This window comes from Drosophila virilis, chromosome X (genome assembly GCF_030788295.1).
Source record: "Drosophila virilis strain 15010-1051.87 chromosome X, Dvir_AGI_RSII-ME, whole genome shotgun sequence".
In the NCBI taxonomy this organism is placed as follows: Eukaryota; Metazoa; Arthropoda; class Insecta; order Diptera; family Drosophilidae; genus Drosophila; species Drosophila virilis.
The window spans coordinates 4,651,788-4,669,359 of NC_091543.1; the positions used below are offsets into that span (position 1 = coordinate 4,651,788).

The window sequence follows — 17,572 nt, forward strand, 5'->3', positions numbered from 1 at the left end:
TTTCTTTGTCCATGGCTGCCAAAGAAGCAGTTTATCTACGCAGGCTACTTAGTGAGATGGGATGGTCAAAGGATACAGAGCCGTTGACTATATGTGGCGACAACCTAAGCGCGCAACATATTGCGCAAAATCCAGTCCATCATAAGCGCACTAAGCACATAGACATAAGGTATCATTTTATACGTGAAAAGGTACAATGTAATGATATTGCATTAGAATACGTACCTACAAATAATAATGTTGCAGATATACTAACAAAATGTTTAAGTAAGCAAAAGCACGTAGGCTTTGTAAAAACACTTGGATTGAATTAAATTTGTTATTTTGCAACTGATTATAATTAGCTTAAGAAGAAGTGTTAAAATAGTGACAATAAGCTGTTAAGCTTCTTTATAATCTGGCAACATTGTATCAGCATAGTACTCATTCTGTAATTGAGTACTTGTTCAGATTTTTGTACTCATGCTTTGCAGTTTCCATTAAACATTTAACCGAACCACTACGTGTGTTTTCTTTATGTGCATCTTAGGCACACTAGAAATTTCCCAACAGTTATTAATAGAAATAAATAAATATATATAACTCGCTTTAAATTAACTTCATTTATAAATAATATAAAATTAAATTAATATTTTAAGTAAATTAAAAATATAGTGAAAAAAATATATATAATATAGTTAAAATATATCATTAAAATATTCATTATTATTACAATTTAAGTTTTTCTAATATTCATATTATCATATATATGAAATTTTTTTTATAGAAACTTTTCAAGTAACTTCAAGTAAATTTATTTTGCTTCCAACAAAGTGTCTTAGACTTAAATTATATCGATTAAAAGCAGTGCGCAAATATATTCAAGTATTTAAATCAGGCAGAACATTTTTAATGCTGAAAAATTATTTTCCAAATAAATGTCGAATGCAGCAATTATTCTTAAAGCCTTGAATAATTTTGCTTTTAATTTAAGAAAAACAAACGAATTTTGATTTGTTCAATTAAAAAAAAAATAAAGATAGCTTAGTTTAAGCTGAAATTATTTTGAAAATTTGTACCAAAGCGTTTAAGAAAATTACGGAGTGGAATACCAAATGATATGGGGTTCAATGCTCTATTTGTTACTTCGTATTTCACTTTCTATATATTGTTCTAATATGCGTTTTATTTTATTTTTTTTTTTGCTTTTTTGTTTTTTGTAATTTGAGTTAGACACACAGTACTTGGGCTTAAATTAGTTAGACATATAGGTGAATATATCTTATTTAGGGTTGGGTATCAATTATGCTATTTTACATGATGTAGTTGCAACAATTGTTTACAATAAGTTAGTTTATATTTAGCAACGCTTTAAATTTAGGTTTAGTTTAGCTGCTTCTTCGTGTTTGCTTTCTTTCGGCTGCGGTTAGTGTAGCTGTCTTTTAAGGGTTAGGTTTTTTTTTTGATTTTTTAATGGGCATATAAACATTAAACAGAAGAACTCTTGGTTACAAGCACAATTCATAATTGATGAGTTTTTCTATTTGCTGCTGCTGCTTCTTCATTTTTTGATATGTACAGTCTGCAATTGTGGGAGCTCGGAGCGTGGCAATGTGGTGAAGGAGGGAGGGAGGGGGGGGGGGGTGGGGGGAACTTGTAGCTCTCGTTGAATGCAAATTGCAAAAGATGCGCGTTTTTTTTTGCTTTGTTGTTTTGTATCACATTATTTATTTATATAGGTTTTAATATGCAGTATGTTTCGTTTTAGTATTTAGTATTTATTTAGTATTTTTTTCGTATAGGTATTTTCTATGCATTTTATAAAATACAAGTACAAATTTGCCACTTCAGTTTTGGGTTAGTTTTAGTTTGTTTGCCTTGCTGTTTTTCTTTATGCTTATGTTTAGATTAGCTATTTGTGTAGATACAAGATACAAGATACAAATTCAGTGGCTTTAATTGACTAGACTTTTGCGTGTGTATTTCACTATTATGTGTGTGTGCGTGTGTGTGTGTGTGTGTGTGTGTGTGTGCGTGTCTGTCTGTCTCTGTGTATGTATCTGCATAATTTTTGTCTAGGGTAATTAAGATATTGTTATTTGCTGACATTTTTTTATGGTTTTGTTTGCTTATAAATTGCTCTTTATTAATTGGCCAATAGAATGTATTTATTTATGTATTTATTTATTTATGAACTAGAGACTAGGGCAAAAAAAAAGTTCCTCTATCATCTCCGCCAAAAAAAAAAAACACCACACTATTACGTACATTTATATATAGTTTATAGTATAGATACATATGTATATGCTTAAATACGCTTTTAATTGTTTTGTTCGTTTTATTTATTTTACTTTTATTATATTTTTGGTAAATTTTTGGTTACTCAGTTGCCAATTTATGATTTACACATTAGATTCAAATTCGTTAGATACAATAATTTAGAGTCGTTCGCATTGATTGTGTGCGCTTTGCCATCGCACTGCACGCACATGCAAAACCCACTTTATAACAAAAACCCCACTCGTTAGCCCCCGCACACTCCGGACTCCAGACTCCGCAGTCCGGACTCTCCGACTCTCCGCACTCCGGACGCCGCACTCCAGTTTTGCCAGCTCGCTGCCGGATTAGCCAGGAGCCAGGCATTTGCTGCATAAACATAAAATAAACATGGATAAAACAAACTCAGATAGAAAACTGCAGTGTTTTTGCATTTGACAAATTTGTGGCTATCCTATACCCTGCAAATGTCAACGCAGCTTCGGCTATATTGGGCTATCTATAACTTTTAATAATGTGGGCTCTTTATTTAACTAAAAAACATTTACGAATTTCGTATATTTTACTCAATCTGAGTTTGCTTGGTCTAAGCTGGGTATGCTGCTTACGTGATATAAACTCTATGTCAAGATATATATGTATGCTAAAAAAGATGAAAACATAAGGATAGTAGAGGAAAGGACAAGGAAAAGGGCAGGATATGATACGCGAGGATGCGATAGGATAAGAGAGAATAGAAGTGAATAAACAAGGATAGGATAGAGAGAGTAGGATAGCATAGTATAGGACAGGATTAGATAGCATAGGACAGGATAGGATAGGAGAGGAGAGAATAGTTTAACTGACGATTAAAAGAAAGAATTGCCCAAGTTTTGTATATAGTTACAAATTCTTCAACCTAAACTAAAGATCAGCTACGGCATTCGGCGGAGACATTCATCTGGAAGTTCAATGCGGTTGGAAGAAGATTTTTTATAAACTAGAAACAACTTTGACCTTAATATGGCATATATGTTTTTTCTGCCGTAAGGCTTAAATATTCCGAATTTTGCCTCTTCTAAAATAATCGATTCCAGAAAAAGATAAGTTTTAAAAGTAATAAAATCGCAGTCAAATATTAAGTTATTATTGGATAACTCTGCACATAACTATTTTATTTTAAAGCCAAGAAGAGCGTACTGCTTAAAACCTATCTAATATTACCCTACATACAGAAACTAACCTCAAAGAAATGTATCTAATCAAACATAAAAGGAAATTTGAAGAGGAAGAGAGAGTTTTGTGAGCCTCTTCGTAAACTATGCTTAGCAGATGACTGAGCACTGAGCGGAAATAGAAAGAAAGCTGTAAGCTCTTATCTTTAGAGGACTTTCATAAAATATCAGATATATCTGCATAAGTCTTTATTGAAATTAACAATCTAATTATATTATATAATACTGGTTCATGAACCGAACTGTTAACTGAATCTAGTTCAATTTAGATTGAAGGCTTGCAGCCCTGGCATTTTGCCTGGCTTGGCATAGCAGCAAATCAGGCTTACTTTGCTTGCCACGCTAGGTCAGAATGTATTTAACATTTGTGAGTACAGGGTATCAGCACGTCGTGTCGAGTCGCCTGGCCTGTCTGTTTGTGCGTGCGTGTGTGTGAAAGAGTCTGTTAACAACAATAAAATGCTTCGTTGTCATAGCTCAGAATGTACATCGTCAAGCAGATTGATGCTCCGGCAGGCGGGCAGTCGGGCCAGGCAGGCAGGAAGGCAGGAAGGCAGGAAGGCAGTCGAGACTAGAAAGGATATTCGAGTGCACTTGAATGCCTATGCGAGCACTTCACATGCCAACACACACACACACACACACGTACACACACACACACACGCAGACATGTTGCCAACTATATGAAGCCGTTGCCATGACATACCGCAGCTCCTCGAACCGCCCCTTGCTCTGATTTATGTGCAAGTTGAACTGTGTCCTGTGTCCTGTGCTGTCCTCGATGGCAGAGTTCCGGTTTGGGCTCAAACGCAATCTGCTTGAATTGTGCGCTGGCTGTTTGCCGACACCAAACACTCGCGATTTGTTTGCACTTATTTTTGATTCGATTTTGCGAATACGATCGCTAAAGGATACTCGAACTTGGACTTCGAATCGGACTTCAAGTGCACGCTAACGGACTCTACTCAGACTTGAACTTTTATTCAGGGCTCCAATCGAAGCAATCAACGTAGGTTTCTTTATAAACTCGGGATCTTAACTCGAACTCGGGCTAAACCTTTCCCCAAGAACTCTCATCCCAACGACAGTCGCTCGACCTTTGACTCGAACTCCGTCTTAGACATTATTTAACTGTTTACTTAGGATCTTAGCTAATAATTCCCAAGCTCTCCCTACTAAGTACTTAACAGACTCACGACCTGCGCCTTGATTGACTTTGCTTGCAATTAAAAAATCCTGTGCTTCGACTTGGACTTCTGCCTGAACTATTACCAGATTGTTGGCATTTAACAAACATTGAACTGATAGCTATGGAGCTCTTTCTAAGACCTTGGCCCTTAAGTGCTACTTTAGCCAAAGGTGTCCACTTGGATTCAGGGTAATTCAGAAACGCCCCAACTTCCAAAACACATTTTCCACTAGGACTTTGGCTAATGGGTTTGCCAGCAAGGCTGGAGCTTCGTCTGCTTTTGGTCTCCAGCTTTAGCCAAAGCACTTCAAGCTTAACTGTGGAATCTAAGCTGACTTTCAGCTGGCGACTTTGACGCTGTGCTTAGTTGTATAAGGTTTTAACTGAAAGTCCTAGCTGAGGTCTAAGTCATAGCGCGAGAGTCCTTTGTGCGAGTCGAAGCAATCTCCGAGATATTCTATTATGCGGGCAAAAACCCTCAGATCTTAGACTAGCACAACAAACTCTTCGGCTACGACTTGAATCTAAATAAAGGCAGCTGCAACTACGACTAAGGAAGTTTCGACTCTAACTGCTGTCACAACGAAGGTCGCAAGCAAGTACTCTCGCGCTGTGAGCTGAAAATCATTTGAATTGTCTACCAGCTGGAATTTGAACTAAGCGCACTTCGACTTCAATTGTTTGCTTAACAAAGGTTGCGACTCTCAACCTGCTAAGAGCTTAAAAATTTTAACTCCAGCCCCAGACCGAGCTAAAGGATTCCCTTTGTGCTCAACTATGGACTTAAACTCCGTCCTGACTTCACAATTAACAACCATCAGACATCGCTTCGGATATTAGCTAAGTACTCTCGGACTTTGACTGCAACGGCTCCCACTCGCTCACAGATTAGCTGGCTGACTGACTGACTGACTGAGTGACTGACTGACTGAGTGAGTGAGTGACAGGCGCGCACTTTAGCTGCTGTCGACTGCTTGGCCCCGTCGTGCCTAACTCTCAGCTCATTTGCATGTGTCACATCAGCTTTGGTGACATCACAAAACAACTCATGACAACACACTCACACACACACACACACACACATGCACACACAGACACACACGCACAGCCACATGGCAAGTGTCGTGCCGCAGGTTGCGTGTATGGCAACAGCCTGAGGCAAGGCGTTGCCTCAATGCCTGCAGCCTTTGGCATAGGCGATTTTTCAATTAGCTGCCTGCCGCTGGCGGCTACAAATTTGCTGGGCTTTGGCCAAAGAGGCTGTCTGCATGTGTGTGTGTGTGTGCGTCTGTGTGTGACAGCTGTTTTAGCCTTTGGCGCAAAGCCCACATAATTAAAATACTTAAAGGCTTTAAGTTTTTCACTTTTTAAATTGTTGCAAGCCGAGTAAAAAGCCAGCCCAAAGGACGCACATGTGTAGAAATGTGTTTTATGTCCTGCCTGCGGGTAGGCCACGATTCACGATTGTGCGTATGCGTGTGTGTGCGCGTGTGTGTGAAACTCACGTCCACATTTAAGCTCACTTAAGCATTTTTGCGTGCTGGCTTCCTGCTCTGCCAAGTCCCATCCCTCCGCGAACGCACTGTGGGCATAAAGCATAAAATTATATTTTTGCATGTTATCGATTTGTGTTATCGATATTTGGATGTTTATGTTATCGATGCATTGAGAAACGTCTGGCACATTATTTGCTCGGCCTCTCGATTAGCTGACATTAGCTGAAGGCAATTCAAATAGAAAAGCTGCATTCGATAGCCGTTTCTTCTGATTGACTCACTGACTGATTGATTGATTGACTGATGATCAACGCACAGCTGCATTTTGGATTGCGATCTCTGCCGCAAGTGTGATGATGTACTTTCCAGCCGCAAATAGTGAAATATATGAATATTGTGCAGCATTTTTTGGCAAACTTCGCTCCACTGTGCGAAGTTCTGAAGTTCGCTGACAAGCTGACGCCCTGTCGATGTCGATGTCAATTTCAATCTCCGTTTTCGGTTAAGCAGGGCGGGCAACCATCTTTTAAAATGTTAATGATTCGAGCTTAATTGTGGGCGGGTTGTCGTTGGGCGCCCGCATTTAAGTATAACTCATACGCAACGTTGGCCAAAGCTGGGACCTGGCTGCTCGTCGATTTGGCCACGTTAATTGACACAGGCGGCCCACATAGATTTTCATAATTTTTGTTATGAGACAAACGCACACACACACACACGTGTCTCTGCGCTGTGTGTGTGTGAGGTCAGCTGGCCGCATATTTAATTACTTTTGTAGTTGGCCCCTGGCAGAACGGGTGCTTGTGTTCATGAGAACCGCTCTTTGACCCCGATATAACGATTTTGCTTTGTCATTTGGTCGTTTAATTATGTGCATGGAAATTTATGTGCGACTCCTTGACTTTAAATGAAGTGTAAGGACCCAAAATGAGTATGTGTGTGTGTGTGTGTGAGCCCCAAAAACGCAACCTCCACAGTTCCACAGTTCGACTGATGCCAAAATCCAATGCGCCGCCAGCTGTTTGAACCCGCCCCCTTCCCCCATTGCCTCGTTCCACACGCCCCTGCAGTTATTTATGGGCGGCGCGCCTGATAATCCTGTGAGCCTGCCCAAAAGGCTAGCAGCCTGATTAAATTTTGTATTAGCTCAATAAATTTGCAATGCCAAATGGCATAAAAAAGGGCCAAGGCAAGTTATAGAGGGGCAAGAAAAAAAGGAGAAGAAAAATAAAAGAAATGAAATAAATGCGCAGCGACACGCAAATGGACAACGTTTAACCCTCCCATCGCAGTCTGTTGTCATATTTCAGGGCACAGATTCCCCCAACTCACCCGTCTAGCCAAGTAGCTGGCCTACAGTCCTTGGTGCGGTCGAGCTAATTGATGGCGCTGGTAATTTGCCTGACCCACCCGGCGACAATGATGAGCTGAGAAGTGCGACACGCCTTTTACCTGCCTCCTTTCTTCCGCTTCCTCTCTCGCTCTCGCTCTATACCTTTTCTCTCTACAGCTTAAATTGCGCGAAACTTGAGACATTCACACACTCTGCCAGCTGCTCCCGCTCCTGCTGCTGGTCGTGCTCCTGGTTTTTACTCTGCTCTCATCTATTCTATTGCTTTCTTGGCCTTTTCAATTTCGCTGCGTTCCGATTGTCTCCAACAATTTCCATTGAGTTTCACTTTTGCCGCTCATTACACCTAATCGCATTACAGAACTTTCTACAGTCTTGCATATTGGTCCAAAGCTGTTCATTTCTATGCAAGAATCAGCCCTTAAATCATTTACACACTTGGGCAATTAATAATGGTAGCTCAATGCTTACAGGGTATCTTGGAGTCATGCTTAAGTATATCGAGCCGGTTCAGCTTGTTAGACTTTGATTACTTCGTGCGAATAGCTCGATTTTGTTGCTGCAACTGATTCACTGTTTGTCCGTTTGATTCTTATACCCTGCATTGACCAAGGAAAATAAGGGTATGCTAGACCTCAATCAAGCCTCAAATTCATTAAAGTTTAGTTTTTATATAGTATTGTGATTCATATACTCTGTCAAGGGATGGAGTCTAAGTCTTACAAATGTCAAAAATTTACAGGATATTTTTAGTCGTATATTAGCTAATGTGTAAGCGCAAAAGCACTTACAGCTTTTCTTATTTTAGTTATCAGCGCTAGTTTATTATTTAAGCGCTTTTAGCTTTTCAATTTATTTACAGGGTATCAGCTAGTCGTGCATTGAGTCAGTAGAGCTAATTTTATTAGCTGCTCAAATATATCATATAAATACCGTTTAAAGTGTTTAGACTTTGATTTATTTCAACTGCTGCTTACAGGGTATTTTTCAGTCGTGCATTTGCTAAAATCAAGTTAAATTTATTTTTTGTCGCGACTTTCGGCTAAATTTCTCACAGCTATAAAAGAGCTGACGAGCTGATGGACAGCCAGTTGGCCGTTGGGCTGTGGCTAGGGGAATAAGGAATGGGAAAGGAGTTGCTGAAGTGGTAAGGGGTAAGGGGTGTGGGGTGTGGGGTGTGGGGTTCAAGCTTTAATTTGACTCGACTTGTTGGCCAAAATAGGTGGCAGACGGGCGCAGCGTTAGCGATTGGGGCAACAAATATCTGTTGTCATATTTCAGGGCACAGATTCCCCCAACTCACCCGTCTAGCCAAGTAGCTGGCCTACAGTCCTTGGTGCGGTCGAGCTAATTGATGGCGCTGGTAATTTGCCTGACCCACCCGGCGACAATGATGAGCTGAGAAGTGCGACACGCCTTTTACCTGCCTCCTTTCTTCCGCTTCCTCTCTCGCTCTCGCTCTATACCTTTTCTCTCTACAGCTTAAATTGCGCGAAACTTGAGACATTCACACACTCTGCCAGCTGCTCCCGCTCCTGCTGCTGGTCGTGCTCCTGGTTTTTACTCTGCTCTCATCTATTCTATTGCTTTCTTGGCCTTTTCAATTTCGCTGCGTTCCGATTGTCTCCAACAATTTCCATTGAGTTTCACTTTTGCCGCTCATTACACCTAATCGCATTACAGAACTTTCTACAGTCTTGCATATTGGTCCAAAGCTGTTCATTTCTATGCAAGAATCAGCCCTTAAATCATTTACACACTTGGGCAATTAATAATGGTAGCTCAATGCTTACAGGGTATCTTGGAGTCATGCTTAAGTATATCGAGCCGGTTCAGCTTGTTAGACTTTGATTACTTCGTGCGAATAGCTCGATTTTGTTGCTGCAACTGATTCACTGTTTGTCCGTTTGATTCTTATACCCTGCATTGACCAAGGAAAATAAGGGTATGCTAGACCTCAATCAAGCCTCAAATTCATTAAAGTTTAGTTTTTATATAGTATTGTGATTCATATACTCTGTCAAGGGATGGAGTCTAAGTCTTACAAATGTCAAAAATTTACAGGATATTTTTAGTCGTATATTAGCTAATGTGTAAGCGCAAAAGCACTTACAGCTTTTCTTATTTTAGTTATCAGCGCTAGTTTATTATTTAAGCGCTTTTAGCTTTTCAATTTATTTACAGGGTATCAGCTAGTCGTGCATTGAGTCAGTAGAGCTAATTTTATTAGCTGCTCAAATATGTCATATAAATACCGTTTAAAGTGTTTAGACTTTGATTTATTTCAACTGCTGCTTACAGGGTATTTTTCAGTCGTGCATTTGCTAAAATCAAGTTAAATTTATTTTTTGTCGCGACTTTCGGCTAAATTTCTCACAGCTATAAAAGAGCTGACGAGCTGATGGACAGCCAGTTGGCCGTTGGGCTGTGGCTAGGGGAATAAGGAATGGGAAAGGAGTTGCTGAAGTGGTAAGGGGTAAGGGGTGTGGGGTGTGGGGTGTGGGGTTCAAGCTTTAATTTGACTCGACTTGTTGGCCAAAATAGGTGGCAGACGGGCGCAGCGTTAGCGATTGGGGCCGGGGGCAGGCAGTCGAAGCGTTCCTCGCGTTAATTACGCGACTTTTGCTGCGGTCGACCATTTGCTGATTGCAGGACGCCGTCGTCGCCGTGTCAGCAGCGACGTCGGCCGCGGCACGCACGGCTGCCGGCCCGTCCAGTGTGTCCAGCGTCCGTGCGTCTGTGCAGTGTGACCAGGCTTAAAGGTCCGCCCACTACAGTTAGTCACGCCAATTTTATTGCATTGCTGCCACGACTCCTAGCCTAGGCAAGCGAGTGGGTGGGGTGGGTAGGGGAGAGGGGGGAGCTGTGACTATCAGTCGCAACAATGGCGGACAACAGTTTTTGGATTTCAAGCGGAACAATTAAGTTAACGATCTGCGGACATGAGGAGACAAGTGACAGAAATCGTGCCCCAGCCACGTGCGGTTCAAACACGCGAACGTGTTTTAAGCTAACGCACTGCCACGCCCATCATGGGCCATGGGGACGCCCACTTTAAATGCAGCTACAGCCGCCATGTTAAGGCTTTAAGCCGTACCATGCTCTGGGCCAAAATTCTTCAATTAGCCAAACGGCAAACTGATTAAATAAATTGCCATATTATGTGTGCTCAGCAAGGGGGGAGCGTGTACGGGCAAGGGGCAGGGTGTGGGGAGCGAATATGTAAAACCAGCTGCTTAACAAAAGCCAAATAGAAAAGAAACTATCAGCATGTCGCCGACCAAATACCCTTAACCAATTAAAATCAATCAGTCAGTCAGTTAATAGGTCGCTCACGCCATCACTCAGTCAATCAATCAATTTGTCGACCAATCCGTGTCAATCAGTTAAGCAATCAATCAGTCCTCCAGTACGTCAATTCTTTAGTCCCTCGATCAGTCAGTCAATCGCTCAAGCAGGCAGTCAATCTCTGTAGTAGCCATTGTATCAGCCAGTTGATCAATCTGTCTGTCAATGAATCAGTCAAGCAATCAGTCATTCCATCAGTCAAGCAGTCAATCAGTCCTCGAGTCAATCAATCACTCTAGCAGCCATCAATCAGTCAATCATTCAGTCAGTAGATCTATCTGTGTGTCAATCAATCAGCCAGTGAATTAATCAATCAGTCAGTAAAAGTTAAAACAAATAAAATGTAGGTTCGTTTAGATTTGGAATTTGGCTCAGAGTTAACTTCAATGTTAAATGAAATATGGCATTTTAAGGTTCGAACCGGCTTGCTGCTCAAGAGGTTTTCACTCTTAAATGGAAGCATGTCGGAGCTTGTAATTTGTGAGCTCAGATAAAAATACGTTTTCTATTAAATAAATGTAAAATATTAAATAGTGCTGGAATACATATATATATTATTATTATTATTATTAGCATATTATGCCAACTGTCAAATTGTATCACAAATTTTTAATATGCTCAGTTATACCCTTAAATGCGGGCGTGCCAGTGGGCAGTTGGGTATGGGTAAATGGGGGCGTGTCTGGCATTGCAAGAAGTGGACTTGAAAGTAAACAAAGTTTTAATTTCCTTCAATGATTTCTCTGAGCATTTGTTTTTTGGCGTGCGGGTTGGCGGGGAGGGGCAAAATCACTCAGTCAAGTAGCCGGCGAATGTGTGCTGTGTGTGTGTGTGTGTGTGTGGCGCAATGCTTAGCATCATAATCAAGTTAGATAAATCTAAATCCTTTGCGATAAGCGTCTAAAGAATACACCCGTCGGAGCATTGCCTTTCCGCAGCCTAGTACACAGCTCGCTCTAGCTAGCCAAAAGTTTCAGCTGTATGTGTGTGTGTGTGTGTGTGTGTGTGTGTGTGTGGCAGGGGTTGACTTGTGGGCGGGGCAGGGACAAGTTGAAGCAACGAATTAGAGCGCTCCTTCAATGCCGTTGCGAGTGAATAGAATTTGTAATTTCCGTATTCGTTTTGTATGCTAACCCATAGCAGCCCCTCCCCCCCACCACCCTTTCCAGCCCCTTCGGTGCCCCTCACCGACACGCCGTCGTCGCCGCCAGCTGAGCCTGCAGCACTTTAAGTGATGCCACAGCAGCACAATGAAACTGTTGAAGCTGCAGCATCCGAGGCTGCCTTTAAGGCTGGCTGCAGTTCAATTGGTTTCGGCCCGTGTCGGAGCCAAAAGCCAACAGCCAACAGTCCGGGCTGACCCGAAAAAAAATAAAATGGGAGTTGGAGAGGGGTTTGGGGAAGAGGAAACAAAAACCGGTTACGGATTTGGATTTGGCTAACGGTTCGGAATATGACGATGAATGCCACGAATTTTTTTTTTGCTGCTGCTGTCCGAATGCATTTAAAGATGAGAAAGGCTAGAGAGAAAGAGAAAGAAAGAGAGAGAGAGAGAAAGAAAGAGAGAGAGAGAGAGAGAGAGAGAGGAAGAGTGAGGGCGAGAGAGAGAGAGAGAGTAAGAGGAAGAGCAAGAGCTAGAGAAACCATTGAAACCATTTTCCATTTGCATTTCAAGTGAAACGTAAAAATTGATGGCAATGTGTACAGGGTATGCTGCACGGGGTATATGGGCACACACACCTTTGTGCCCGAGCAGGGTCCCCATTAGGGTCGAGTGAATGGCCGTGTGATAGCAGCGATAAGCAGCTGACCAAAGCAACGCCTGCCAGAGCTGTGACATCAGCAGCACGAGCCAAAGGCTTTAAGCCAAATGAAAACCAAATGAGGGCTGCGAGCCGAAAAACTAGACTTGCCAGCATTTCCCAAAAAAGAGAGACAAGATGATGTTTGCATGTGATGCATCCAGATCTGCCAAGCTGATTCTGTTTAGTAACTAAGGTAATACAACTGACACCTTAAACAATCAATAAAAAAATCAATAATCAAATAAAAGTAGTTGCTTTTAATAGTTAGTTATTTATTATAAGAATTGTGAGAAGCTCAAAAGACTCACGTCGTTCACACCATAAAATACAGCTAAATATTAAATATATGGCAAATATTCTTTAACGTCACATTCCAAAATCCCGACCAGGGCTGCAAGCCAACGCAAAAATCAACTCTGTCGTTCGGTTCACGGTTTGAACGAACGTTCCGGCCCTAAGCTACGGCTCGTATTACAAATTTTTCGTACTCTTGAAACCAGAGTTCAGTTCGCAACATTGATTTACCATCTATTTGCATACTTTAATTGAAATATTCACAAATATTCTCTGCTCAAAAGTTTCTTCTTGTGAACCAGCTCATTTTTGAACACACAAGTAGAGTTTTAGTTCAGCACTGTCTAGGAAATTAATTGAATAATTATTAAAGATAGCTAGAAGGTAGAAACAGACAGATGTTGATGCTGATTAATAATATATATGTATATATATATATATATATATATATATATATATATATATATATATATATATATTATACCCTCTGCAAGGGTATTCAGAGGGATATTTAACTTTTAATGCATGACTTGTAAATATTCTAGCTTGCGTTCAAATCAAACTGCAGTCAGGGAGGGTAGGCCTTTTGGTGGTATAGTTGCAATGGGATTTATTCTATATACTTTTTAGACTTACTTACCTCTTAAGCGGGAAATAGATTTAAGTACAAACGGGTTTCATCTCTCTTCCTCTCTGTCGCGCGGCCCTGCCTACACTGTGTGTGGCTGCTTAGTTGGGCCGTCGGCGTTTCCGGCGGCGACGCCAGGCGATGTGACTGTGGCTGAGCAGCTGGGCAAGCCGGGCGGCCAAAAGGCGGGCATATCGCCACTCAACACAGCTGGCAACGGCAATCAGTAGCATGGCATTGAGGCCCAGGGCCAGGCTGGCCGCCGAAGAGCCAAGATTACCCTTGGTCAGCTGGTCGGCACAGCGTCCGATCGCATCGATATCCAGTTCGCTCATCACCCGTCCGTTCACCTCCAGCGGCGAGATGCAGTAGTTCTTCTGGAGAAAATCGCTCAGATTGTGTGCACCCTCGGCGAGGGGCCCGTCGAGCAGGGTGTGTATGTGACAGCCGCAGGGAAAATGATTGTTCACCAGCTGCAGATGATCAACGCCATCGACAATGATGGCATTCGGATCGGGCGTCTCCAGCACATGATTGCCATGGAACTTGAGATGTTTGATGGCCGCCGTATTTGTAAAGTTCAGCTCCTCAATTGAGTCGATCTTGTTGTTCAGTATCTGCAGCGTCTCCACCTGGGTGAGGCCCGTAAAGGCGTCCGCACAGATGACGCCCAAATCGGATTCCTGAAGCGTCAACAGCAGCACATTGGACAGACCGCGAAAAGTGAACGGCGAAATCTCCTTCAGATCCATATAGGCCAGCTTGAGCAGCCCGACCGCATCCATGCCAAAGAACGCGTCCTGCTCGATGCTCCTGATGCCCGATGGCAATATCAAATGTCCCACATTCGTCAAACTAGAGAAGGCCGAACTCTCGATCCGTATCAGCGGATTGTTGCTCAGCAATATCAGCTTTATGTTCGAGGTGCCCGCAAATGCATTGCCCTCGATCCGCTGGATCTGATTGTGACTGAGCAATATGGTCGACAGATTCTGCAAGCCCGCGAATGCGAACTGTGCCACCATCTGCAGCGGCGTATACTGTATGGATAGCTCCCGCAGCCGGGGCAGACCCCTGAACGCGAACTGTTTGATTCGCGTAATATTGTTGCCGTCCAGCGAGAGTTTCTTCAACGCACGCAGGCCGGCAAACGAGTCCGGCTTGATGATTGGAAAGTTGTTTTTGGTCAGCGCCAGGTTCTCTACGGTTGCCGGCAGCTGGCGCAGCGGTATCTGCTCGAGTCCGCCCGTGTTACACAGCACCTGCAAGACAGTGGTGGATGAAGAGGGGGAGAGAGTGAGATGGGTAGAGAGAGGCGAAGAGAGGGAAGAAATGTTAGTCAATTTTGAGGCGAAAATTGAATTTGCGGCTTTATTGCTGCAAATAAAATTAAATCGTATTTTTTTTTTTCTTGTTGCTCTCTCTCTCTTCATTTCTTGTCACACTCTGTGCAAATTCAAAATGGGGTATGCTGTTTCTTTCAGAGACAATGCACTTTTTTATCGATTACTTTTCCCGTTTCCAGCGAATCGATAGATATCGATTTGGAGTCTACGCTTATATTGGGAATTATACGAGCTTCTTACATGACATTTATTTTTGAATTCGATAAATATCGACTTACTCCCAAACCTTTTTAGCATACCTCGCAACGAATGGCAGCAGCAAATGCGGTATATATGTGTATAATATAGAGCATAGACTAATCAATTTTGTCGATTAATTATAGAATTATTGAAAATCGATAAATATCGAATCGAATATCGCTTTGTTTATAGGGTATCCGCTAGTCGAGCATGTTACGCGGCTTGTCTAATGCTTTGCCGCTGCTGCTGCTTCGTCTTCTGTTTTGTAGCTGCGTTTCAATTTTTTCGGCGTTCTTTTTAATCAACCTCGGTTGGCCCTACTTGCACACACACACACACCCTCTCCTCCTTCCCCATACCACACTCCCTTCCGCCCAACATTGTTTTGTGTTTTGCGTTTTGGCTCGCGCATTTCGCGTCGCGTCTCTGCTTTGCGCTTTAATTTTTTACAACTATTATGTGCTGATGTGTGCGTTTGTAGAGAGGGGACCTCAGCCCCCCCTCTTTGCGTCTTCCCCTCCCCAGCACAACATCCCGCTCATCATAGTCATCGCAACAATGTCCGCTCCAGCCAATCCTCCTTCCGGTTCATCCTTCTGCTGCCTTATCTGTTCGTCCTTCTGCCCGGCCATCTGTCTATCTGCCGTCGCGTCGCGTCGCGTCGCGTCGCGTCGCTTGTCGCTGTCACGTTGATGTCATCGTTGTCTGTCCCCCTATGCCGACCCCGCGCCCAGCTCAGTTGCCCTTCGCTTTTACTGTCCATCATTGCATACCCCTCTATCCAGGCGTTAGACTCTAACCCCCACTTCCCACCCCCTGCATTTCCCTTTGTCCGAGTTGCGTAACATTTACACAATTTTCATACGCTTCACCTTTTAAATGAACGAATTAAAAGTTTCATTTCTTGCAGTTGCCATCTCTACTTCTTCTTCTTTTTCGTCTTCATCTGCTTCTTCTTTGTTTGTGTTTTTCGTTTAAGAGTTGTTTATGTGCATGCTTTGTTGTCGCATGCCCCAACGTTTCGTTTCAATACGTTTCGCTGCATTACATTCCGCATTGTTCCATTCCATTGTATATCCCGTAAACCCTATATACCCTGTCCGACGCCTCAAACTCGGGAACGATAAGAGCGTGAAACCCCCAAATTAGTTATGTGAGCCTCGTCTAAAGATTGCAAATATGAATATTTGTGCAGTTCGGGAAGCCTATTTATATTATTTTTCTTGTAACTTTTTATAAATTTATTTTCTCGTTCAATATCAACATTCAAACTGTTCGTAATCGAACGAATCGAGCTGCTAAATAAAAAACAAACTCTCGAAATTCGAAGAAAACCTGGCCATAAATAAACCTATCCGAGTCAGGTATGTATTTGCCATGGGAAAACCTTGTCAGCTTCTGGCATTTGAAGCGTATTTAATTTTCGGTACGCCGCAGAAGGCAGCCTTGCTTGTTATTTGTTTTGTTTGGGCTTTTCTTTCTTGTTCGATTTAATGAAATTTCGTATTCGCAACAGTAAAATCAGCGACACATTTTTCAGCTTTTCACACTTTTCACGCGCCGCGGACCCGGCCCGGCCCCGGCTCCGGCCCCGGCCTCAAGCTGAACTCGAATTGGCCTCAAAGTAGGCAACACCTGACCTGCAAGTACAACGAATCTTAAGTACAGCAAGGACTTTGCCAGTTCGCTTCAATTTATTTACGCTTTTTGTTTTGTTTTTCTGTCTTTTTTTTTTGTCATTTTAATTTTTTGGGTTTTTCTTGCCTCTGACGGGTTGTTGTCTTGTCGAGTGCTGAGTAAATCATTTCATTGTTCATAATCTGGAATAATGAAATCACTTAAGTTCTCAATTCTGTAAAAATGACGATGCCAGCAGCGCCGAGCGCTGAGCACCGAGCGCCCTCGGCCCCATTGGTAATAAGGATGCGCATTAACCGAGGCGTGGCAAGGGGACGCGGACTGCCTGCTTCTGCCTGCAGCTGGCCGCAAAATTCTCACGGGAGACAATTGAATACGAGGCTGGCAAACACACACAACAAAAAAAAAATTAAATAAAAATGAAAGAGTGTGCAACAGTCGAGAACAGCCCACTAGCAAATACCCTATGCACACAAGAATCGCATAAAAACATTAATTGTACAGACATGGAAGTGCGTTAAGCGATGTTGAAGTCAAAATTGTTAAATAGAAAGGTAACAATTTTGCAATTTAGTAGTGGAATAGTTGACGCAGTTTAGCAAGCGCTTAAGTCTAGAGACTCGTGTAGTATATTTGCAAGTTATTTCAAAAACGTGCAATATGCCTTAAGAGAAACGAAATTCCAAATTCTATAAGCGTAGCTCCTTTAATTCTTTAGATATGCGACCTTAAATCGATGAATATCGAAAACAGATGGTTATCGAAAT

At 42.3% G+C, this 17,572-nt stretch overlaps 1 protein-coding gene across 2 annotated transcripts in view; it reads right to left on the reverse strand.

Moving 5' to 3' along the window:
* Positions 1-1,623: 1,623 nt before the first annotated feature.
* LOC6634458 (chondroadherin) overlaps positions 1,624-17,572 on the reverse strand; it is a 38,851-nt gene continuing 22,902 nt past the window's right edge. For both annotated transcript variants that reach the window (XM_002057910.4, XM_070211169.1), the window contains exons 4-5: positions 13,594-14,843; positions 1,624-2,625 (exon numbers count right to left, since the gene is read on the reverse strand). In XM_002057910.4, coding sequence (XP_002057946.2) covers positions 13,683-14,843 — 1,161 coding nt within the window. In that variant the 3' untranslated portion in view covers positions 1,624-2,625; positions 13,594-13,682. The remainder of the gene's footprint in view (positions 2,626-13,593; positions 14,844-17,572) is intronic.